At 39.4% G+C, this 26848-nt stretch overlaps 1 protein-coding gene across 5 annotated transcripts in view; it reads right to left on the bottom strand.

Annotated features, from left to right (window-relative positions):
* Nucleotides 1–5738: 5738 nt before the first annotated feature.
* Nucleotides 5739–26848, bottom strand: part of MICU1 (mitochondrial calcium uptake 1) — a 177194-nt gene continuing 156084 nt past the window's right edge. For all 5 annotated transcript variants that reach the window (XM_006915530.3, XM_025049349.1, XM_025049351.1 and 2 more), the window contains 2 exons: nucleotides 10529–10618; nucleotides 5739–6733 (listed from right to left, as the gene is read on the bottom strand). In XM_006915530.3, the coding sequence (XP_006915592.1) occupies nucleotides 6573–6733; nucleotides 10529–10618 (251 nt within the window). In that variant the 3' untranslated portion in view covers nucleotides 5739–6572. The remainder of the gene's footprint in view (nucleotides 6734–10528; nucleotides 10619–26848) is intronic.

Here is a 26848-nt window from a genome sequence, read left to right as displayed (position 1 = left end):
TTTGACTTTTTATAGGTCCTTCTCAGTCCAAAGGCCAGGAAGAGAGCCACACTCCTTATGGTCCTTGGTTTATAGATTTAGTTTAGAAATGGAACTGGTATACCAGGGATGACCTGAAATTATAGTTTCTCCTTGATAGTTCTTTAAATCAAGATGTCATGATATTGATATAAGGAAAAAATTGGAAACTTCTGTCCTGACTAGCTGGAATCATGGTATTTCTGGTAGGATGAGGCTCAAAAAGTGAGACGAAATCCTTAATTGCCTCTACAGGTACCTAGAAGTCACTGGGAAAATGCATCTTCAATCTCGTTTTGCTCCTAGAGCTGAAAGCTGCCCTTGTATTAGGTGACCACTAGCCTCCAGATTTCCCTCTTCTGGGGAACATCAAGAATTCACAGTCTGACCTTAAAATGCTTTAATCTTCTATTGTCTTTCCTCTTCTCTATAAGATACAATTCTCCCACCCCTATATATCTGCTTGCCCTCCTTAATTATCTTTTCCATCTGTCCAAGTCTAACTTGTTCTTTAGGGCTCAGCTTAAAATCTATCTTCCCTGTGAAGAGATAGAATTCATTTAATAGTCAGATGTCTATCCTGAAAGCCAGGCACTGTGCAGAGATTTAGGGATGTGGAGATGCGCCATGAATAAAGGACAGAACCTGATATTAAGGTGTTCACAGTCTAGTAAGGGAGATAGATATTGAACGAATTAGAGGACAGTGTGCTAAGTCCAACAGTGGGACTGTGTGTAAGCTCCAGAGGAGGCTCAGAAGAGGGAGCTGCTGGTTGTGTGTGTGTAGAATTAGAAAGGCTCTCTGGGGGAGATGACATCTGAGCCAGGGTCTGAGTCTGGAAAGGGCTTCCTTCTCCAAGAGCTCTTCCTGCTTTGAATTCCCATAGCACTTAAGCCTGGCTCCTCCATGGACACTCACCTTCACAGCCCTGCACAGTCGGCACACCTGTCTCTAGCTAAATCAAGTGGAGATCTTGCCTTCATGTTCCCCGTGGCCCGAGCACAGGGCCTGATACTTAATATAGGCTCAATACATATTTGTTAAATGAACCCCAGAGACAAGTTTCTTTCTCCCCACTTTATCTAGAGTTTCCCTGAGCTAGCTTGAAAGATAAATTTCTTCCTAAGTCTTCAGAACTGCCAAGTCAGTGGGGTATCCCCCATATCTTGTTCTTTGCTCTTTTGTTCCCTGGCTCCAACAGTGGCCTTTGCTGCCTCCCTCCACATGTGACCCACCAAGCCCTTCCTTTCAGAGATCCCCAGGCTCCAAAATCTTTCCTGGAAGAAACTACCCTTATTGACTAAATTATGGTATACAATGGAATACTCTGCAGCTGTGGGAATGATTGGGAGGCTTTCCAATGTATGCCTTTTTATGTAAACTTTATTTTGGAACCATGAGAATGTTTACCTATGTGACGGGAAAAAAAAAAAAAAAAGCGAGAACCCAAATCTCACAATGAGGATGATGAAAATTCCCCTGAGTGTGAATGACTGATAATTGAATTTTCAATTTGGCTTCAATAAATTGTTGAAGGGACATATGAATACTCTCCCTTAGCATCTTTGGATCTTCATTTTAGTCCTCTGCTCTCTTTTTCTCCCTGGAGAAGGAGTTCTTGACACCTAAGGAGGGCCAGAGGCTGGAGACTGGAAAGATAAGGTACAGGGTATGTGCAGCTCTTTCTACCAAACTGTCTGTCTCAGGGATACCCCACCAATTACAGGTTCTTTGAGTCAAAGTCTTTTCACTTTGATAATTTCTATTCCCATCTTTCCTTGGGGAAGAGATGGAGCTGGTATTAGTATTTTACAGTTGGGAAACTGATTCAGACTTTGTGTTCATGGTTAGTTGGCCTTGAAATTGGGAGAGCCCAGGTTTTCAGGAGATCCCCAAACCGTATCTCCACCCTAAACCCCCTTCCTGGGTCCAGATTCCTGTGTCTAACTTCCTACTAGATACTTCCACCAAGATGGCTCTCAGTCACCTCAACATGTTAAAAAATGGCCTCATCATCCTCTCTTCAAACCTGGTTCTTTCAGCTTCCCAATCCCACTGAAGAGTCCTGCTATATCCTCAGTTACCTAAACAGAAATCTGGGTTTCACTCTTAATTGTTCCCTCTCCCTTACCATCCTCCAGTTTATATACCCTCCCCCTCTCCCTCAGGCTGAGCTAAACATCCCCCAAATCTGTTCCGACTCTCCACCTCTGCAGCCATCCCCCTAATCCAGGCTTCCAGCATCTCTTAACTGGGTTATTACCGCAGTCTCCAACCTCGATCCCACTCCAATCTGTCTGTGGCATTGCAAGCAAAGTCCTCATTCCAAAATGCAAAGCTCGTTATGTCTTCTTCCTGCTTAAAATCCTTCAATGGCTCCTAATTATCATTAACATAAAAATCTAAACTCTCTATTGGGGCTTACAAGGTCCTAGAGGATCTGGTTCTTTTTTTTCCTCTCTCAGATAAAGCCATGTGGGTTTGGTATTTTTTGTTGTAAGTAGATTTTAACTACTGATTTATTATAGTTTTAGTCTATTCAGATTTTTAATTTTTTCTTCTGTCTGGTAAATTATATTTTCTAGGAAACTATCCATTTCAAATTTATTAGCATAGAGTTGCTCCCAATATTATTTTTTAAATTGCTCTAGTATTTAGTTATATGCATTTAAAAATCTTATTTACTTATTTTTGCTCTTTTTTGTTTGTTTTGGGTTTTAATCTATTTTTTCCAGCTTCTTGAGGCAGATGCTTAGCTTATCAGCCCATCGTCTGTAATTAAGTATGGAAATTGTTAAGAAGTTTGTCTCTTTAACTGTGTCTCACAAGTTTTAATATCTAGTAGTTTCATTGTCATATTCACTTCTAAGCATTTTAAAATTTCCATCATTTTTCTATAACCTATGAGTTATGTTTTAAATTTTTTTTTTTTTGTGAATGACTGCCATCTTAATTAATTCTTGGGTTGCAAAGTCACTCCCCAGTCTGTGCTGGACACTCCCTTGAATGTCGTTTCCTGTGCTCTTTGGCCTTTGGACTTTTGCACAGTCAGTACCCTCTATCTGGACACTCTTCCCTCCTTTGTTAATTCCTATTCGACGCTCTGGTCTTGGTATTTTTTTATTAAAAAAAAAAATTTCCTCTGCAAGCCTGCATTGAACCCCCGAATCTATATTAGATGGCACTTCTGCTTCTCCAAGTACTCTCGTTGCAGCCTGTACTTAACTTTACTGCTTCTTTTCTGTTTTCCTCACTAGAATGCTAACTCCTTGCAGACCTTGCTGAGTGCCTGGCACATGGTAGGTGATCAGTAAAAAGTTGCAGAATGAATAGAGTGACTCATACCCTCTTGTTTGCTGGTAAAAATTCCCATTCTGGAGCCACTGAGAACAATACATGGCATTGCTCCTTTCTTCATCTCAATTATAATCATATCCATAGTGTCTCTCTTTATGATTATATTCCATCTCTGGATGTTGATCTCACCCCAGCCCATTCCACCCAGGTCTCTGGGAGGCCCATTCTCAGGAGCAGAGCTGAGGCTAGACTGGACTCAAGCAGCCTTGCCTCCCTCCCCTGCTCCAGGCCAGTGAGTTGCTGTGCTAAGCTTTCTTGCCAGTAGGTGGCACCTGATACCTGCAAGCTGAATTCTGTCTCTGCTCCCTCCTTCCTTTTCTGAGCTGTTTGGAGAGGATGTTCTGGCGGGGGGACCTGGCTCTTGGCTCCCATGCTGCTGTTCCTTCTTCCCTGCCTGGCAGCAGTCATTGTCTGGACGGCTCCTTTGTCTTAGACTCCAATTTGGTTCAAGTGCATGTGCTCCAACTAGAGCTAAAACTAGGTGGGGCGCTAAAAGCTATTAAAATGATTTTTAAAGAGCATGCATGTTCTTAAGCCCATTTCCCTTAGTAACCTCCCATATTCTTCCTGCTTGTCCTTGTGGATGATGCTTACTCCAAAGTCAAGGAAGCTCAGCAGCCTGGGTCCCTTCTGAGTTTCCTTCCCTCTCCAAAGCCCAAGAACTAGTTTCTTGGAGAAAGAGTTACTTTTGTTATTTAAAAAAGTAGAGAACAACAAAAGTAGAGAATGGCTGTGGGGCTGTGGGAAGAATTTACTGAGGTAGTGCTAGTATCACTTTGACATTGTTTGAGAGTTATTTTTAAATTAGCTTTTGGTGGTGAACTGTGTCTTTGATTGTGTCACTGTTTGGGTCTGAACTTTGTGGGTGACAATCTCACAAAAATTACATCGATTACACCAGTGTTGTTATGGGTGGGCAAGTGATCCTTGAGAGGCAAAGGAGGGGCTACCAGTCTTGTCTGGAAGAGGATTCATGGAAGGCTTCTTAAGGAGGGGACAGTTTGAGCTGTCTTGAAGGAAGAGGGGAAGGTTATTCTTTCTGGGTAGAAGAAACAATCTGAATAAAGAGGGAAGCACAAGTCAGCCTTTTGTATTCTCAAATGCCACACTCTGCCTACTAAAATCGTCTTGGCCTATTCATTATGCCACCTTGCTCAAGGACTTCCTTGGGGGACCCTGGCCTCTTCTGGGTGACTTGTACCTCTCACCTGCACATTTACCCTATTGTGCCAAAGTGTGGCCGTCCTGTCTTCTTGAGCACTTGGACCTCTGCTTCCTCAGGCACTCCTAGGAGCGAATGGAGTTCAGTTGGAATTCCATGTACCTGTGATAAGGTGCCCTTGACCCTGGGTTTCAAGATGTCGTAGGTGAGATCCGTACCCTCTCCTGCTATGCTCTGGCTTTCAGCTCCGGTGAACCCAGGTCAATCAGCAGATCTCTCCTTGTAGGAGAATGAATGTCCCATGAAGTCTATGACGTGAACCTTTCTTTCAAGCTAGAGAAATGAAGATCTGGGAAGACAGTGATCTGGGGATTCTGGGATAGTTTTAAGAAAGACTCATTTTGCTGATGCCTCAGTTCTGGGGCAATGAGCAAGGCAAAGGCTACACTTGGGTCCCAGGAATGAAAGAGTGGAAGACAGATGAGATAGGTGAGTGGCAAACTCGTTTGAGAGATAATCTCTTCCCAGAAAGGATGTGAGAAGTGAGGTTGTTAAGTTGCTTTGGAGAAAATGCTGAGGTTGGTACTGTCCTCGCAGAGCCACAGGTGAAGACCTAGGCCTCTGTTCTTCTTTGCCTGATAAGCACTCTCTACCAACTTCCAGGCCTTGCAGGAAGCACTAGGAGTTTGGAAGCTGTAGGAATTCTGGAGGAGAGCTGAAGGAGAGGCTTTTAGACCTGGAAGAAATCTTAGAGCCCATTAAGCTCAATCCTATCTGTCATTTTACAGTTGAAAAAACAGATGGGAAATTACTTGCTTGCTCAAGGCCACACTGAGTTAGTGGCAGAGTTGAGTCCATATAAAACACTGGTTACTGTGGTTCTTAAAACTTAGGTCCACCATGCTAGATGCTTCTCATATACTCCACCACTCCATCTTAGTTCCTTATCATGGGCAATGACTAATCAAGGACTATGTATGTATGTTGACTCAGGAGGAAATGCTGTCCGAACTATGCTAAGACAATGCCACCACTAACTTCCAAGTCCCCTCACTTCTTGTTTGTGCCTAAAGTTGCCTTTCAACAGGAACAACCAGACTCTGGTGAAAAGAAAACAGGTCTTCTGCTAGCAGGATCTCAAACCCAGTGGAGAAGTGAAATGAAAAGGGCCCCAGAGGATCCTAAAATAAAGGAGACAAGAGCCTTTGTATAGGTTTATTGCAAACTGCTATAATTAAAGTGATATTTTACAAGTGTTTAAGACAGAGGGCAGACAGGCTCCCGAGCCAGGCTCAGTTTCAGAGACACACTCCCAGAGCAAAATGCACTTGCAGGGAATATGAACTCAATCACTGCTGCTCATTAAGCACAGAGTTGCATTGGAGTCTTCTTAGGGAGCGGTCAGAGCCAGTGAGCAGCTCCTTTAATTTTCAAATCTTGCTCCATTCCCACTGTGCACATCGCCTTCCTGGAGCAGGCCTCTGAGCCTCCTTGGGGACTGACACAGATCCTTCCTCTGGCCCAGGCTTCCTGCCAGTGCACAGTGGCCCAGTCATCCTTATTATCATTCATCACAGACATCCTTTTGCCTGCCAGAGGTTTTCCCAGCTTGTAGCTTAAAAGCACCAGCAGGAGAAAAAGCAAGGAATATTCTTATTAATAGAAACCCACAGCAAAAATGACTTGGGAACTGGGTATTTCCCAGGATTGGCAGATAGCTGTGAATGTCCTTGCATTCTTTGTCCATAGGGTGCTTGACTGGGTAGTGCTGTTGAAGGTGCCAAAAGTCTGACTTTTTAGGACTTATTCATGTTTTTGAAAACCTACGGGGATAATCATTGGGCAGAAATCCGAGCCTAGCAGAACACTGGGACGGGGGCAGGATGGAGAGGGGAAACTGGTTGAATCCTGAGATCATTCTCAAAAGGAACGGAACACTCCTTCCAGAAGGAGCAGCAGGAAAGGCTGTGCCAAGGCTCTGCTAAAGGGGCCAGGGTGCTTGGGTGGGGGAGGTGGCTCCCCTTGCCGTTCAGGATTACTGTTTGGGCAAAGCGAAGTCCCAGGCAGTTTCTTGTGCACATTTCCACATGGCCTGCATGAGACGGGTGAAGCCCATGTCTTTGGGCTTCTCCAGGCCTCTCATCAGTCGTTGCTTCATGATGGAAACAAATTCCTTATTGCTCAGCTCCCCATTGCCTAGAGGAAGAGGCAAACACAGCAGGGATAGATGAGAGGAGGCCTTGGAACAAAGACACTGAGAAAAATTCCATTCTTCACATAATGTGGGTTCTAAAGCCCAGGGCTCTCTCACAGCCATTTTAAATTCTCTTGGCTTAAAATGAACTGATTTGCTCATTCCTTGATGTTTCCAACTGCATGCAACTCAGTGACAGTTTAGTGTAGCGTGACAAAGATGAATGAGATTATATGTCGGGTCTTGTGCTAGGTGTTGTGAATAAAGAGATAAATAAGACTTTGTCCTTTGAAATACTCTCAAGTTGTGGGAGAGACAAATACATTATCTCAATAGTGTGGTAAATGCCATAATGGGTAAACAATGGATGCTACGGGGTACAGAGGAAACATATTTAACCTAGGCTGGGGGGTGGTGCAGGTACAGATCAATAAAGGCTTTCTGGAGGTGACTCTTAAGTTGAATCCCAAAGGATGAACAGGAATTGGCCAAGTAAAGAGGGGTGAGATGGAGGAGGCATTCCAGGTAGTGATAGCAGCATAAACAAAGGCATAGGCAGGGAGCAGCATGGCTGATGGAGAATACAAGTAGTGAGGTGTTGCTGGACACACAGAGGTGGGGGCATGGCAAGTAAACTAAAGAGGTGGGCAGGAGATAGGTTTCCAAGGATCTTGCATTCTCTTTAAAGGGTTTACAGTTTATCTTCTATGCAGTGGAGCACCAGGGAAGGACTGGAAGTAGGGGAGTGAGATGTAGTTAGATTTCCAGTTTGAATAGATTTCTCTGGTTAGATATATGAGATTGGCACTGGAGAGTGGCATAACCGAAGTATGGGAGCCAGTTAGGAGACTATTGCAATGGTCCAGGTGAGAAGTGAGAGCTTTTCATGATGAAAACCAAGATCACAATCTGGCTCTGGGTTAAGCCCATTATCTCATGGCTTTCCGTCCCACCCTATTCAGTGGCAGACTCTCAGGTCTGGAAGAAAACTTGGAGAGCATCTGGCTTAACGAAAGGTCACCTCTCAAGTCACATGGAACAGTAACCACTCCAGTAGAAGACAGTTACCTTCTAACTAGATGCCCAGGAGTAAAAAGTCTGCTGATTAAAAGAAAGGCAGCCATTACCGATGGTGATAAGGTACTAGGATACCAGCAAACAGACCTCTCTACTAACGATCAGTCTGGGAAGAGTGGAAAGAGGGAAAAAATGGTTTACTTTTTTAGAGAGTACCTGAAAACCGAAACTGATCCAGGTTTTCTGGCTGAAGAGAGCACCGGCAGCCTCAGAGATAACCTCACAGCAAGATTAAACAAGCAAACAATAACAGGTAAAACCATCTATGATACTAGAAGTCAGGAGAGTGACTATCCTTGGGAGAGGAAATGACTGGAAGGTAGCACCAGGGGGCCTCCGTGGTCCAGGTAATGTGATGTTTCTGGTGGTTACACAGGTATGTTCGGTTTTATAAAATTACTAAGCTGTACACTTAACATATGATATTTACACTTTTCTGTATGTATATTATACTTCGATATAAAAAGTTTAAAAGTAGCCTGGCTAGCCTGAAAAGTAATCAATCATATGGCTTATTAAGAATGTAATCTAAAGAACAAAAAACTCTAAAGAAGATTCTTAATATTTTGTATTAAAAAAAGAAGCTTAAGATGAAAAAAATCTGAGGTCATTTCACTTAAACTACCATGGAATTTATTTCCTGCTTCCCTAAGGCCAGAGCTGACCAGTCAGACTGGCTTCTGTTGCCTCTGAACCAAGTATATGACTGAATGTCATTTATCTGCATGTATGAGACCTGTGAGTGCAACTCTAAATTCTGTGATGAGTAAGCCTGTTTGAAACTTGGAATTCTCTGTCCTCTGACATTCTGACCTAAGACCTTGCACTGATAGAAATAACAATGGCCTTTTAATTTAATATATACTTCTTTTTTTCTGTAGATTTAGAAAATAAGCCCCAGAGGTGTCATATGATTTTCTTAAAGGTGGTTCAAGTAGGTAGTGACAAAGCCTGCTTCTAAAAGGTTGGAAAATCAAACACCATTTCCCAGGCCTTCCCAGGAGAAGAGGTGAACGGTGAAGCTGGCTGCCTTTATTCCCATATTCACTTCACAGACCAGCTCTAGGATGTTGACTTCAAAAATTATAAAAATAAATGTTTTTTGGAAAAAACTCAAACCACCTAAACATGATAGAGTAAAAACAAAATCTGGGGACAGTTAATCTCTATAGCAGTGCCGTTCATCAGAACTCTCTTTGATGGGAGAAATGTTTTTTATCTGGGCTATTCAGTGCAGTAGCCGCTGGCTACATGCGGCTACTGAGCATTTGAAATGTGGCTAGGGAGACCAAAGAACTGAGTTTTAAAGTTTTAATTTAAATTTAAATAGCCACATATAACTAACTACTGGTATCATATTGGACAGGGATGCTTAGAGAATGAGCCACCCCCTGCGGACGAGGCCATCTCCTTATCCTAGCCCTGGGACTTCCTTTGACTCAGACCTCGGCTGTGGATGCAGGTGGCAGATTTAAACAACTCAAGCTCAACTTAATAACTTACATGACTTAAGTTAATCAACGATTGTTATGTGCAAAGTACTATCTTAGGTCTTATGGGGGAAGGTCCGACGGGGGAAGTACTATCTTAGGTCTTATGGGGGAAAGTCCATCTTTAAAAAGCTCACAATTTAGTAGGGAAGATAAGGCACATACACAGAGATAGAGTGTAATGTAGTAGATAATGCAGACAAACCGAACCAAATTAAGGAATGAAAAAACCAGAGCGATTCATTATACTGGGACCAAAATGAAAACTTTCATATAGGCAGAAGCTTTTGAGCTGATTCTTGAATTCCATTAGCTTCGTTTCCTGGAGGAAGATGAACAATGAATCCTGACCCTGGGCCAAGCAATGAAGGTTACATATGAAGGAGGCAGCACAGCTTTGACTCAAATCCTGGTTTTGACATCTACTACCTTGGTGATCCTGGGAAAATTATTCGACCTCTGAGTCTCAGCTCCCTTATCTGGAAAATGTAGTTAGTAACAATTCCTACATCAAAGGATTAAATGAGCAGCTTAGCTCAGTGCCTGGCTCATAGTAAGCACTGAAAGAAGTGTGAGTCTCCATTGTGAATGTTGTTATTATTATTACACAGCTTGCTGCTTAGTAGATTAGGATTATTATTATTATTTCGGCCAACATAGCTGAGAAATAATGCCAGAGCAGAATGAGGATCTCTTAAATGGGCTAACTACAGGGTGGTGACAGACACAATAGACCATTGTAAGCTGGAATGCTACGATGGAATGTGAATGACTGAAACTGTGCCTTTTGGGAGGTGAAGAGAGAAGTACCATTTTCTTCCAAGAGGCATTCAAATACCTGAGTGCTCCTAATCTACTAAGCAGCAAGCTGTGTCCAACATTTTTTGTTTCCATTTTTTTAAGCTTTTATGTTTGAGTTTATTGTTTATTTAATTTTTAAAACACTACTGTAGTTTAAGTGTTTCCATTTTTAAGATCCTTATGGTCATAAATTAATTTAGACCTATAGACAAATTGGAATTACAATAAAAAATAGAAAATACAAGCCAGGACCAGGGGTTCTATTTCTCAATGTCATGACACTGAGGACTGAGCTCTTGATATGTGAAAAAGGTAAGCTGATGAAGTATAGGCTAGTACACTGGGACTAGTTCATTGTCTGCAAGGCTCCATTAGAAACAAGGGCAGTAAGGCTCAGTTTTCCCAGCTGACTCCGAGGGCTCCACTCACCATCGCAGTCAAAGAGCGCAAACACCACATCACACACATGGTCTGAGAGTTCCACTTTAGCCACTGTTCTGGCCACTTGCTGCATGGTCACTGAAAGAAGAAAGAAAGAGGCTAAATTTGCATAGCAGAGCAACTGTCATTTTGCTTTCTCTGAATGGGAGGGATAAAAGTACTCAGTCATGATAGAGTTTTCAATTCTTTTCTATTGCTGCCATGCTTTAGGAGGTATATACGACTAAGTAAGAATGGCTGATATTAAGTTCATAGAGACAGAATGTAAAGAAGAGGTTACCTGAGCCTGCGGGAAGGAGGAATGGGGAGTTAGTGGTAATGATATTATAGATCTCTGTTTGGGGTGATGGAAAAGTTTTAGAAATAGTGGTGATGGTTGTACAATATTGTGAATGTAATTAATGACACTGATTTGTATACTCGAAAATAGTTTAAATGGCATCTTTATGTTATATATTTTACCATAATAAAAAATTTAAAAAGTGAAAATCCACATAATATTTGAGGATGGGATTCTAACAGTCTAGAGCACACAGTGGTGGCCTTTCTAATAAATTATTACCAGAAGTGTGCCTTGAAAAAATATAAAGAATGTCTGAGATAACTATAGTCTCCTTATTTGTACGTCTCTCCCACTGGGAAGAACATGATAACAAAAAGACAAGGAAATAACCAGGCAGCAAAAGGAACTGGAGTGGGGAATAAAGAGGCTTGTCTTGGGATGCTAAGGCTTCACCCTTCGGTTACTGATTGACAGCTAAGTACCTGCATGGATGAGCTCCTTGCCCCTCCTCCCTACAAGTTTTCCACCAGCCACTTTGTCCTTTCCAACTGTGCCCCTTGGGATAAGCAGTGGACCCCATCTCACTAGTTAAGTATGCAAGCTTTTTTGTTTGTCTTTTTTCAGACCTCAGCAGAAAATCTCTTTTCTCTTGCCATTTTCTCTTTCTCTGACATTTCCTGTTAAACATTAGCAATCATGTAAGAATTGGGTTCTCAGGAAAAAAAAGCCAGGAAAGACTAGGCAATTTTCACTGCCTTTTCTCCCATTTCTCCTGATCTAGCTACATCTATAAATTACATACACATATATCATTACAAATTATGTTATTGTTTACAGACATACTCTTAAGTGAGGTAAAACACGGAGGAAAGATAAGAATTTTTACTTATGCAGAAGCAATGTGAACTTAAACTAGTCAGTGTGCCTTCTCTGCTTATTTCATTCCTATAACTTCAGTTATTTCTTGTCATTTTTTCTGCATTTGCTCTTTCACTTCACCTCTGTCATCTCGATATATTCAGTGTCCCCAAGGTCAGCAGATACAAATACCAGGGCAATGCAGAGGAGCAAGGTGATGCAGTAGAAAACTGTGCATGAAGTCACAAGACCTGAGCTCTAGTCCTGGCTCCACCACTAACATTCTTTGTGAATCTGATGGAGTTGTTTGATCTCTTTAGATTTAAATTTCTCACATTCAAATGAGGGGATGTCACAATATAACTGCTGAAGTGGCTTAGTAGTGCAAAAAACAGTTTATTCGTGTTTTCTAGAATCTGAAGTGGGGATGGGGGTGGAGGTAAACAGAAATAGCTGATGATCTTGAGTGGCAAAAAGCAGAAGAGAGGTAATATCGGCCACAAGCTAGGCTACACCTCAGTGCTCACAGCCTCTGGCTTGAGGGGGACTAGGCTACTTGGGAGGATAGGAAGAGTCAGTTTCCTTTTCCTGCAGCTTTGGGTTAGTTACTGTTCACACTGTCATTTCTCCCAAGATGTGAGTTAGGGTGAAGGAAGAATCAATGTCCCTTAAACTAAAAGACTAAAGCAGAAGATACTATTGTGGTGGATATTTATGAGATGTGGCTAACTGCTGAAAGGGTAGTTGGGGAATCTATATGACTGTGTAAGTTTTAGAATTTAGAAACAGCTTTGTAGGTCTAGACACTTGATTTTTGCAGCGGGCTCAGTTAAGAACTGATTCCAGGTAACTAAACTGTGCAGGGAAGGAAGAGAAATCAGAAGGCCAATTTACAATGAACGTAGTAACTATCTGGAGAACCGAAATGATAACAGCTGGTTATTATACTTCTCAGTTGGAAAATATACAAAGGAAGCTCAATTCACCTCAAAAGACTGCTCAGCAAAAACACAATCAGATCAAGAGAAACTGGATGCTCTCAAACTGTGATCGCCTACTGAATTACCCTTTGCAACCACAGAAATGTGTCCTGAGAAGTGGATCAAAGCCCGTTCTGTGTTAGAGAAACATGAACGCTTTTGGTTAAACATTTCTTTTTCTGCATTTCACATCAGCTCCACACTTCTGTCATAACTGATAACTATCCTCTTTTTCTCTTTCCCAGTTCTTCCATTCTCCTAGGGCAGAGTGCCTACTTGCTAATTCCTCTTGATATTCCAAGTGTCTATCCTCCCCATAAAGATGGGCCCTTTCCTCTAAATAAGCCAGTAACTAAAATGATATCCAAGGATGTCAGTGAGAGCTCTTGAGAATTTTTAGTGAAAACCCATTAAAGCGGTATTAAGTGGTTATAGAATAGGGACCTCTGGGGCCAGCTGTGCTGGAGAAGGACAGTGGGTCTGGTCGACCGCCATCTAATTGAATATTAACTTTGATGTACGAGGAACATGTCAGATGGTTTCCGGACTACGTTAGATGAGTTAACATGGGTAACGTGGTCCTGTTTGTGTTCCGAAGGGGTCTGTCTGGTGCGCCGTGGAAGACAGAGTGAACGGATCAAAAAAGAGAAAAAGGGTGGTGGCTGAGATCAGAGTGGTGACAGCTTGGGTGGGGACTGGTGCTCAGAACCCTGACAAACTTCCGAGAGAGAGCCGACCGTCTCTTGACAGCATAGTTATAGATTATGTTCCATCTCACATGAGGGCTCTGACACCATTTATGCTATAGGAGGAAAAACCAGGGCTGCTAAGTCATTGTAACGCAAACCACTGGGATGTTACCAGCCAGCAAAGAGCCTAGTGGGGGTGCCCTTTCACAGCACAAGATCCTCAGACCCTGAGGGTGTGAATCACAGCAGAGGAGGAAACACTGAACTAGCTGGTGAGCTGTCAAGCTGGTAGTGCTTGGGACAAGTGGGAGGACAGCAGATTACAAGCCAAGTGCTTGACAGCTGGTACTGAGAGATGGCTCATTCATATTTGTTTCCACATCCCTGAATCAATCACAAAGTCATAATTAAATCACAGCAAGCAGAACAACGCTCCTCCGTCCTCCTTCAGATGTTGACCTCCCCAAGCAGACCAGTCGTTGGCAGTGGAATTTGGGCCTCCCCTATTTGATGACACTAATTGACTGATGGCTGGAATTCTAGTTTCTAATCTGAAAAATGTCCACATGGACCATGAAGTCTCCTTGGAGAAGGCCTAAGTTTCTAAGGCCCATGTATTCCTTTTGAACAAATCTGGCCCAGCCACCTGAGCAATAATAGATGGGCATGAGACTGGGTGATTTTTATTAGACTAGGACAGGGAAGAATTTGTAGGAGCAGGCTTACTTGGCACTCAAAAATGTGGTACCATCTGGCTTTTTGAAAAGTCCAGGCAGAATCTGAGTTGTGCCAGGTCTCCAATTTACTCTCTGGCATGGTCCATTCCCGGACAATTCAATAGTAGAAAGAAATACATGCCGAGTTTGTGTGACTATAATGTCAGAAGCTACGTTACATAAAACTATCTACTTACCACAATAGTCAAAGAGAATAAAGGAGAATTCTAAAGTCCTAAAAGCCCAAATGTCCAATGGAATCAGAGAATCTTAGAACTGGAAGAGACCTCAGAGGGAATGTGAAATCCAGAGAAGTTAAATAAATTGCTCAGGGTCATAAAGCTAGCTGATAACAGCTGGGTCTGGAATCTAAGTCTCCTGACCTCTAGCCCAGTGATCTTTTTCCCTGTACACAATGGATCTGTTTGATCACTTATGTGGACAATACTATTCCTCTCCATGAATCTGTCACCCTAAACAAGAGAAGGAGCTCAGATGAAAGAAAAGCACTCGGTGCCAGTGGGCAGGAATGAATAGCCGAATAGCTGGAGGTTGTGAGGAACCAGCATTACAGTTTGACTACAGATCTATACAGTGGAAGACATTAGCTTTCCCTTGGAACTTACTGACAATTTCAGGGACAACTTAAAAAGTTTATTAAACTGCAACCCAATGAAAAGCATATGAACGAAAGTCATCCTGGGAGCTTTTCCCCACAGCTGCCTCTGATGCATAGAAACAGTTATGGACAGTGTGACCCAGTTAGGAGTTGCCTGTCTCTTCCTAATGCAAAGGTGTTTGGAAAGGTGATATGCCAAGTTGGGCTGACAGTCTCTAGCTGTGTGGCCATGTGATTATTCCTGTCTTCCTGGACTGCGGTGGAGAGAATCAAAAGCTGGCTTGTGACTGCCAAGGTTAAGTAAGGGGAGATATTTCTGCTTTAGCCCTGGAAAGGCTTATGATATATATGTCTTAAGTTTCTTAAATCCATCCCTAGATGGCTCTGGGGGGCGGGGGAGGGTGAGGACAGGGGGAAGGATTTTCCCTTAAAGAGCACTTGTCCTTTCTTTTTTATCTTCTTCCAAGATACTTTGGCTAATGCAACACACACATTTCAACCTGATTCAAGGGTTGAGGGGCGGGATAACATTTAGGAGAACTAGCAATTTAAGGAGCCAAGAGCAATACAATATACTAATAATGGAAATGATAACAACTCCTTGTCCTGCACTGTGCTTCGGAGCCACAGGCAGGCTGACCCCTCTGTGTGCTCAGGCTGCCCACCTGTCAGAGATGATGGTGGTCCCGGCTCCTAAATACTATATTTAGTTATATGCCATGGAGAAAACCTGCAGTCAGATTTTCTGAACCTCAGAGCATCATCCCAGATGACTGCTTCAATGAACTTATGTGCTTAATCTAGTACAAAATGATTTATAGTAAGATTTATTGCCAGCATCCAGTATTATATCTGGCTTCTTTAAAAATCCTCATCATATTTTGTCTATAAAGGCCAAACATTTCTACCAGCACTATTTGGCAGTCAGTGATTTCAGCTGACACACCCAGAGGGTGATTACAGTTTAGTGGAGGAAATCGTATATACCCTTAAGATTGAGAAATACGTAGGAGAAATAGCAGACATATTAATAGATACATATGAGTTACAGTGGAATAGTCTTTATTTGGTAGGAGGTATATTTGGAATCTGAATTCTAAACGATTAAAGAGACAGACTGCTCCAGATTTGTGCATGTATTACCATGTGGGGTGGGGGTGGAGGAATCAGTTTCAACAAAGTCCCCAAAGCAGGAAGAGATGTTAATGCCTGACTAGAGAGTTAAAACAGAAGGTGCAAGGGGATAGGGCAGAGCATCAGGACAGATTTTACAAAGGGCCAGTTAAGTCTCCTTGTAAGGAAATCTTTATAACAAAGCCAGGTCTTATTTGGAGACCAATTTACCATATTCACTTGCTTTTTTCTTTTAGCCTCATTAAAATTTCATTCTTTTTATTATAAAAAGTTATTTTTCATTAGTTAATACATTCACTTGTTTCAAAATTCAAATGGCACAGAAGAGCTGAAGGCTCCTTCCCCACCTTATCCCCCAGTTGCCAGCTAGTTGTCCAGAGGCAACGAGTATCTCCAGTTTCCTCAGAAATATTTTTAGATATAAAATCATTTATTTATTCTTCAGTTCGTCTCACAAAAATGGTAGTAAATAAAATATGTGGTTTTGCTTTACTCATTTAACAACATATCTTAGAAATAATTCTACACCAGTTCATAGATAGTTCCTTTAAATAGCTGCATCGTATTCCATTGACAGGATGTATCATTATTTAACCAATTCCTAATTTATTCTAACTTCATTCTTGAGGAGGAAGTACCTTTTATTCACCCTTTACAAAATTATTTCCTTTGTGGTCTTCAGTCAGCTTCAACAGAGTCTGAATCTCTGACAGCTAAAGTGAGAGCAACTAATATATTTAAATTTGGTTTGCTGACATTATATGAAAGGCTAAATACTCTTCACATTTATAAGTGTCCTATGAAAGCTTTGGAGGCTTCTAAGATTAGTAAATCTTGAAGTCTCCAAAGAAGCAGTGCTTATAATAAATACTAAATCGCTGTATTTTCCCAGTTGGTGTAATTCCTTTCTGATCCTTTTCTGAGTAGGATGTCATGTTGGCTGATTTTTGTCCTAACTTTCCTACACATGCGGATGTTCTGACAGTTTATCCTACCCTCACCCTCCTCTCTCTCCTATTGCTAATCGCAAATCCCTAAAGTAGCTCTCTTTCTCTTCCTTGGGGCACTTATAAAATTTTTCTAAATCACAAGATATTCAAAGCAATGTAATTAAGTCTGAATCAATCTTCAGAATTGCTAAGCAACTTTAAATTTGGGGAAATAAACCAGGTCTCAGAAGAGAAAGTGCCTCATAAAGCAAACATTTCTTTTAGAATTTGAGCTTCCTTGTCTACATCATGAATAATTTCCTCTAAAAAGTGGATGACTTTGTCTTAAATGAATGGAATCCTGGCCAACACTCCTCTTCACATGTAAATGTTTTTACAAAATGAAATGATGAACTGGAGCACTGGGGTTTGCCTCCCACAAACTTTAAAAGAATTTATAAAATAGGAGTTTTTTCCCCATAACCGCTTCCTCTCATATCTTCATGACATTCCTGTCTCCTGCCTCTTGCTATGGCTGTCTGGGGGATGCTCTATAATTCTTTCTGTGAATTTCCCCCTATTTCTACCTTCACATATAAGCACTGAGTCCCCTATATAAGTTTCCAGGTCCTTCTAGCAGCAGCAGGTGCCATGTATCAAAGAGAAGGGTGGTACGGAAGTCAGTGAACCTGAATCTCCAGTCTGTTTTGTATCACACTAGCTGTGATTTGAGCAAGTCATTTCCTTCATGTGTAAATGAAGAGGTTAAAAACAATAAAGTAAGGGTTTAAATAAAATGATATCTACACTCCGTTCCAGCCCAAAGTTTTTTTTTTTTTTAAGATAATATGGCTTAAATCAGTTAAAATGTTCCTATTTTCAGAAATCTTCAAAGAAAATCTAAAGGTGGGAATTTCCTGAATTATGGCCAGTGTGGTGGGCTGATTTCTGAGATGGTCCCCAACATTCCCAGCCACTGGCATACACACCCTGTATAATCTCCTCTCCTTGAGTGGGGAGCAGAACTTGTGATCATCAAGGGATGCTACTCCTGTGATTTAGGTTACTTTATGTGGAGAAGGTAATGAGATAATCACTCCCATGATTATGGTTGTATAACATAAGAGTCCATCTCAGCACACTCGAGAAAGAGATTTTCCTGTGGGCTTTGAAGAAGTGAGTTGCCTGTTGTGAGAGGGCCTGTGAGAGGGCCACATGATGGAATTGCGGTGGCCTGCTGAGAGTGATCCCTAGTGACAGCCAACAAGAAAGAGGGAACGTCAGTCCTACAATTGAAAGGAATTCTGCCAAGAACCCAAATGAGTTTGGAAGAGGATCCTAAACTCCAGATGAGAATGTAGCCCTTCTGACACCTTGATTTCAGCCCCATTTGACCCTGAGCAAGAACCCAGCTATGCTGTGTCCAAACTCTGACTTACAGAAACAGAGATAATAAATAGATATTGTTTTAGGCTGCTAAATTTGTAGTAATCTGTTATGCAGCAATGAAGCTATGTGGGGAAGGTATTAATGGTTGGGAATGTCCTTTTGAGGTTCCTCAAACCAATAATTTATATATACCTGTGCTCTTTTTAGGTACATTTTATAGAACTGTCATTCTTCTGCAACTACTAAACCAAGCCCCATTAATTAGATCTTATAGAGGCACTAGCCAAGGTCTAATTAAGTTTTAAATTTCTGAAAAAGAAAATAAATTAAAACTGCCACCCTTCTTTTGGGAATTCGACAGCCTTGCTTTGGATTCAAATGTATCTGATAATTATAAGTTAGTTCATTTTCTTTTTTCTTAAATTTTATTTATTTATTTTTTTATTAAGTTTATTGGGGTAACATTGGTTAATACAATTATATAATTTTCAGGCGCACATTACAATTTGATATCTATATATTCTATTGTGTGATAACCACCCGAAGTCCAGTTTCCTTCAGCTATCGTATATTTGAAGTTAGTTCATTTTCATACAGATTTGGATATAACTGTAAGCTATAACATGTTCCTTAAAACATTACTTCATTCCACAAAAAGCTGATTTAGTTATAGTCATAGAATTTCAAATCTGGAAGAACCTTGGATATATTTAGTATAACTCTAACTTGAGGGTCAGAGAAGCTGTGATTTGCTCTTGGTGTCAAGAAAATAAATTACGTGGGAAGATGTCATAGTTCTATCATTTCTTCCCTGACCCTAGGCTTTTATTAGAGCATTTCACCATCCTTTCAGGATCTGATCATGTTTAGAATTAATTCACTCATTTATTCAACATTAACTGAACATCTACTACATATATAGAACTGTTCTAGGCTCAGAATAAAATACAAAGATGTGGAAAATATGGTTCATAGCTTCAAAATTTTACAGTCTAGTAAAAACAAAAACAAAACTCCCTCTTGAATGCTGAGGATATTAGAGATACTAATAGGGGCTAGATATTCCTAGGAACAGAGAACAAATAATGATAATGCTTTCTGAAAGTGCTGATCCCAACAATTTTTGTATGAATGATGAAACTTAGGAAAAGCTAAAAGCTCCAATCCTCATTAATAAGTACAAACAACTTATAACTTCTAAAATAATTTGAATCTCAGAAGTGACTGAGAAAAAGCATTAGATATCACCTCCTAAGAGAACAAAAGTAAGCCTTATCAGGTCCTAGGGTCATCTTTTTATTTTTTTAAAATCTCTTTTTGCAAAGTTTCCATATTAGGATAGGTTGTTTTCAGTCTGTTAGCTCTTTAATAAGATAAGCAGGCAGGGGAAAGGTAACTGAGTAGCAGGTAACTGAACTCAGGTCGGAGTTTAAAACCAAAATTTATGCTTACATATTTCTTGCATATTGTTAATGCTAGATGTTAGATCGGTATTTAAAAGTGTAACAAATCCTTGCCACACTAATAAGTAGAGGTGGTAAAGAACACCCTCATTCGTAGAAGCTGAGAAGTTCACATCTGTATATCCTATATTTCTATGTTGAGAAACTGAAAGCTTAGAATATATGTATGTCTCTTTTTTTCCTTTGAAGGAATACCAACTTTCTGTGCTACGTGATCTTACTTAAGTTACTTTAGGATTTTGTTTATTGATTTCTTTGCTGAAGAATTATATGTTTAGAAAGGTGACAAACACAGATGTGTCTCCTATGTGGGATAAGAAGGTAGATTAGACAACTCCGAGAGTCTATGTTACTATAACTAAGGTATGCACTACAGATGTTAGAGTGTGTCTGTAGAACCTGGGCCTGGACAGAAGAAACAATTGTAGAAGGAAAATGTCACACATATTTCATATTCAAGGGAAGGGCACTAACTCCAAAACATCACAGTTTCCAAAAGGCCTTTATTCTCCCCCTAAGAATGGTTAACTTAGCCAAAGGGAAATGGGAGGAAATAGCCAAGACCCTGTCTTTCTTAAGCTACTGAAGCATAGTTCAAAATGGCAAACCTGCATTGCCTCATGGATTTTATTTCAGCAAAGATTTCCAAATTCCAGCAGCATTTTGGGATATACTGAGAGGAAACAAGATGGTGTGATAAGAATACAGATTTTGGGGTTAGAGAGACCTGTGCTTAATCCTGGTTCTACTACTGCTTAGCTGGGTAACCATGAGCAAGCTGTTTAGTTTTATATTTCTTCATCCATAAAATGGGGCTTAATACCTTTCAAGTTTTAAGGATGAAGAGAGACAATGTCCACAAAGCACTTAGCGTTATGCCTGGCATACGGAAGCTGCTATTAATAATAGCTGCAATTAGTGTTCCAGATGGCCTCACTGTTTTCCAAAGGGAAATGCTACAGGATTCTTAGGGCTCAAGAGAGGGTGGTGGTTTGTCTGTCACAGATGATTGTTCAGAATATAAGAGTTCGTTGTGTTCTAGAAATTACTTCATGAGAAATTTCTGACTCCCCCAACAACCTAGTAGGGACCTAAATGCCAAAAAGACTAAGACTCCTTTATTCATTCAAAATTATTAGACTCAAAGAATTTGAAAGTCACAAAGGATCTTAGAGGTCATCCATGCCACTTCAGAGATAAAGGAAATTGAGATCATTTGGTGATATGGCTGATACTTCGGAAAAAATACCTGAGGTTGCAGAGAGCACCCTGTGGGAGTTATGCCACAGGTTTTATTATTTATTCTCTTAGCTTGTCAGACAATAAAGCATATAAAATGACTATAAAGAATTAAGGCCAAACCATGTCATAAATTATGATTTTCAATCTAAGTAGGCTTATGCTGGGGCATGAGGATTAAAGGCCATGGGCTATATTTGTGTGATTATTTTTCTGTATTATAGTTAAAAGTACACAGGGGACACAACTGGACCTACAAGTTTATCAAATCTATAAGATTATGAGGTGCTTTATAATGGGGTTTTATCATAACTAGAAACTTGTTATTTTCTTGGCAGAAACTAGGATACTCTAAGTTATACAGGCTATAGCTCATTCTAGAGCTCCGACTCAAATCTAACTTTCCTATCATAGGATGCCACTGGGGAAGGAGTAACGTTCAATTTTCCATTGCTTCTTCAGCAGACTAGGTAAATCATTCAGACAGTCCTTCAGAAGTTAGATATCTAATTTTATGCCCAGTATGTGTACAAAAATGCAGTAGAACCAATTTCTCTTAAGTATTAAACAAAAGAGACAACCTATAGTGGAAACATACAATATTTCATGGAGAAAGTTTCTTCCTTCAAATAGTCATAATTTACCAAGGACATTTCATCCTTGCCTGAGAGTTGTCATTCTCACATGGGCCATGGGGAACTAAAGAAAGACCCTCAACAAAATTTGGCATTTTACTCTGGAGGGAATGGATCATGCTGTAATATGGTAAATATGCAGTTGCCACCTGCCTGGATTCTCAAACTGTTCTGAGGAACATTAGGTCTGTAAGTTGTTAAAAGACATTTAGGGTAAATTAAGTTTGGGAAATGTATTGCTTTCTTGGAGATTAATAATGCACATTAGCATATTAAAAAGTTGGCAGAAGTACTGCTGCAGGAAGAAATTGTGTATAACTTAGCATTTTTCAAACTTATTTGAACCATGGAGCATTCTTTTTTTTTTTTTTTTTTTAAACCTACAGAACCATTAACATATTGCAGTATATAGCATTCCTTACAATGCCATTTGGGAAATTCTGTGCTAAATTATGTCTAAAGACAGGTTTGCAAGCTCTAAAACAGCCAAGGGAGAAACAGTGCCAGGGCCTCTAAAAAGGTTTTAGATGTCTGAAGGTCCTAACCTTTTGGGAAAAAATAAAGACAGCTGAGCCTGAGAGCAGAAGACAAAAGTACCCTTACCTCTACCCACCCCACAATTTCTCCATCCCCAACATAGGTCAGAGGCTCTACTTTTAATCTTATTTAATTAGCACTTATCACACCAAACTTGACCAGCTTCTATACTTATCTTTCTCCCCTATTAGACTGTGAGCTTTCTGAGGGCCCTGTGCCCAACTGCTATAGCCTAGTACCTATGCTGCTGGCTGAATAAATAGATGAACCACATTAAATCTGGTTTATCAACATTTACTAAACATTCACAATGGAAGCATCTGACATTTATTAAACATTCACCACATGATAGGCACAAAATTAAAACTTTATAAGGTGGGTATTATTATCCTGATTTTAAAACCACAGAAGCTAAATTCAGAAATTGCCCAAAGCTACTCAGCTGGTAAACAATGGAGCCAAGATTCAAATCCAGACAATACAACTTCAGAATTTGGGTTCTTAACCAATACGCCTTCCTTCCTCTCTTTTAAGAGTCATCTCAGCAGTAAAATTCCATCATTCTGCAAAGGGAGAATTCGTATAGAACTCAAAACAGTGGGAAAATCACTAGTAGGACTGTCAGAATCAAGAGGGTTTAAAAACAAAGAGGAGGGTGCAAGGAGAGCCTGCAATAAATCAGCACATCTGGCAGAGTGAAGGAACGTGGAAAGAATAGTGGAACACATGCTAGAAGCCTCTCTGAGGAAGTAACATTTGAATTGAGACTTGAAGGATAAATAGAAGTTACTCAGGTAAAAAGTATAATTAGGGTTCTAAAAATTAAGTGTTTTAAACAGACAATACAAATATTCTCACAGTAAATTAAATTCACTTTTTTTTTTTTTTTGCTTCTATTTGTGCCTTATTTTGTGGACTATATATAAGTGATATTTAGTTCTTGGTTACTATAGTGGGTTAAATGGTGGCCCCCCAAAATATATGTCTACATGTTAGCCCCTGAAACTTGTGAATGTGACTCTGTTGGAAGAAGGGTCTTTGCAGATGCATTTAAGTTAAGGATTTTGAGATCTGGGTTAGGGATTACCCAGGTGGGCCTTAAACGCAATGACAAGTCTCCTTATAAAAGGGACATACAGAAGAAAGATAAATAGGGAGGAGGGGAAGGCCATGTGAAGCCAGAAGCAGTGATTGGCTGTTATGCAGCCACAAGCCAAGGAAAGACAAGAGCTTCCAGAAGCTGGAAGAGGCAAAGGAGGATTCTACCCTAGGGCCTTTAGAGGGAGCATGCCCTTGCCAATATCTCGATTTCAGATTTGTGGCCCTCAGAACCATGAGAGAATAAATTCCTATTGTTTTAAATCAGTAAGTTTGTATATCTTGTTATGGTAGTCCTAGGAAATGAATATCCTTGGCTTCTTCCTGTCACTGTGCATGAATCTGGGCCAATTTCCCCTAGATATCTATCATTTTACACTCAGAGAATCCAACGTTATATAGATAAAACAAACTAAGAAGTCAAAACAAATGCCAAATATCATATATCTCAAAGCCAAACATATTTTTGGATATCAGATATGACTCTATAATTTGTACCACTGCCTCTATTAGCAAGGATAATGAGGCATGGACTATAAGGAAATTATACAACCCAGGAAATGGCCTGAAGTGTTTGAAAGAAACACTTTGTATTTTCTTTTTAACCACGTGGTTGCACTTTCCTTGGTTACCACTGCTCTGAATTTTTCTATTTTATACACTCTATACTCTTAACACCGATAGTGATTCATCCTATATAATTGTTCTTTAAAGTAATTCTATTGTCTAAAAGGGTATACAAATAGAAAGAAGAGCTTATTAATATTAATTTTGCAATAAGTGATGACTTTATATCTGATATCTTTGAATTTGCAGATGCTGTCAAACCTGTTTTGTGAAATAGAGCAATATAACTGAAGCTATTCTGAGAAATTACCCTGTGATATTACACACACATACATAACCACCATGATATCATTATTTTTTTTCAAAGGATTCTACAAAGATCAGAGGATGCATTATTTTAAACAAATAAACAACCAAACAACCGTTATTTAAAAAGTTGTGTAGATCAAGAAAATGAAATTAAAAGCATTCAGTTTGGAAAGGAAGAAATAAAATCATCTCTATTTGCAGATGGCATGATCTTATATTAGAAAATCTTAAGGAATCCACCAAGAAGTGTTGAATAAATAAGATTATGTTTATAAAATTTCAGTCAGTGCTTTGGAAAGATTTAAAAGTCACACACTGCAGTACTCAAAAGAGAAGTACAGACATTGTCAAGTAAACCAAAAACTAAGGGAACTCATTGCTAGTAGATGTGTACTACGAGGAATGATAAAGGACGTTCTTCAGACTGATGGGAAGTGATACCAGATAAAAATTTAGATATTCAGGAATAAATGAAAAGCAATCAAAATGGTAAATATGAGTAAATAGTAAATGTAGGTAAGTATAAAAAATTATTTTTTCTCTTAATTTCTTAAAAAAGTGTAACTGTTGAAAGCAAAAATCCTAATATTGTATTGTAGGGATTACAACAAATATACATAAAATATAAATGACAGAACTATATGATTGCAAGGTTCTTACATTTCATTAGAAGTGGTACAATATTAACTTTATCATGAAAAGTTTTAATTTCTAGAGAAACCACTAAAATAAAAAATGCAAAAATGTTGCTAAAAGGCCACTAGACACAATTATATGTCTACAAGAGATGCACTTAAAGACACAGATAGGTTGAACATAAAACAACAGAAAAAGACGTACCATGCAAACAATAACCACAAAAAAAGTTGGAGTAATTATATCGATATCAGACGAAATAGATTTCAAGAGAAGGTGTATTACTAAAGATAAAAGGGGAACACTTCTCAAGGATAAAAGGGCTAATTCATCAGGTGAGCATAATAATCATAATCATTAAGTGTGTATGCACTTAATATCACAGAGCTCAAAATTCATGAAGCAAAGACTAACATCACTTAAAGGGAAAAATAGACAAATCCACACATCGGACGTGGAGATTTTAATGTCCCTCTCTCACTAACTAGACAAAAAAGTCAGTAAGGACATAAAAGATCTGAACACTATCAACCACCTGGAACTGACGTTTTTACAATACTCTACTCAAAAGTAGAGAATACACATTATTTTCAAATGTATATGAAACTTTTATCAAAAAAACTGACCACAATCCAATTAAAAAATGAGCAGAGGACCTGAACAGACATGTCTCTCAAGAAGACATACAACAAACATATGAAAACATGCTCAACATCACTAGCTATTAGGGAAATGCAAATCAAAACCATGATGAGATACCATCTCACACCTGTTAGAATGGCTATAATCAATAGGACAAGATATAAAGAATGTGTTCCGGGAATATGTAATAGAATTATTGTAGCTTAGTGACTAACTGTACAAGCTCTGGAATCTGACTGCTTGCCTATATTTCCTCTCTATGCTCAACTTTCTTCATATGGAAAAGGAAGATGATATTAATGCTATATCTTAGGCTCAATAGTATGACTAAGTTAACAGATGTAAAACCCTTTGAACAGTGCTCAGCCTGCGCAATTATTCCAAAATAATAAATAGACGATCTGCTGCTTCTTCCTCTTTCTCCTCCTCCAATGTTTACCAGAGCTACATTGAAATAGACTGGCCTTCCATCGAGCCCAAGAAATGTGTGAGAACTGTCCAAATGATGATATGGTTTCTTTTCTTCTTAAAGAGATATAGATGGAGTAAAAAGGGTCAAGTATGTGGTGACAAAAAGAAATCTGTGGGCAGTGAACACACAATGCAAAATATATACATACCTTACTGTTAAATTGTACACCTGAAACTTACTGGATTTTGTTATCCAATGTCAGCATAATAAAATACAAAACAATCAAGCAAACTGACCATATGGTAGGCCACAAAACAGATGCTAACCAATTTTAAAGAAGTGAAATTTTACAGAGTGTGTTCTCTGACTACAATTGAATTAAACTAGAAATAAAAAACAATATATCTAAAAAAAAGCAAAGTAATTGGAAATTAAACAACATACTTTTTAAATACAAAGAAATCACAAGAAAAATCAGAAAATATTTCAAACAGAATAATGATGAAAATACAACGTATCAAAATTTGTGGGACGTAGAGTATTTAGAGTGAGATTGAGAGTTTCAAAAGTTTATCGTAGAATAGGTAAATTTCTATTTTAAGAAGCTAGGAAAAGAAAAACAAAGTAATATGTACTGAAAATAAGTAAGTGTGAGGAAATAAAGATCTGAGCAGAGATCAATGCAATAGAAAAAAAAAGAAAATTGACAAAGTCAAAAATTCGTTCTTCGAAAAGTTTAACAAAATTGCTAAACCCTTAGGTAAATGAAATAAGAAAAAAAGAAAAATAAAGAGAAGAGATAATTCACCACTGTTAGTAGTAAGAGAGGGAATTTCAGATTCTACAGATTCTACGGACATCAAAAGGATAATAATGGAATATTATGAACAACTTCATATCAATAAATGCAATAACTTAGATGAAATGGGCAAATTCCTTAACAAATACTTTTCTGAATATCTATATATTTACTAAAGAAATTAAATAATTAAAACTTCCAAAAAAAAAAGTTGCTGGCCCAGGCAGTTTCGCTAGTGATCCCTATCAACAATTCTGAAAGAAAGAACAGCAATCTTATATAAAATTCTGAAAATAAAGAAGAAAAAACTCCCCAATTCAGTTTATGAGGACAGTATACTCTGATACAAAACTGAAGATATTACAAAAGAGAAA

Source organism: Pteropus alecto, unplaced genomic scaffold (assembly GCF_000325575.1).
Source record: "Pteropus alecto unplaced genomic scaffold, ASM32557v1 scaffold155, whole genome shotgun sequence".
In the NCBI taxonomy this organism is placed as follows: Eukaryota; Metazoa; Chordata; class Mammalia; order Chiroptera; family Pteropodidae; genus Pteropus; species Pteropus alecto.
The sequence above is the reverse complement of the archived record's forward strand: the minus strand, read 5'-3'. Positions and strand labels throughout refer to the sequence as shown.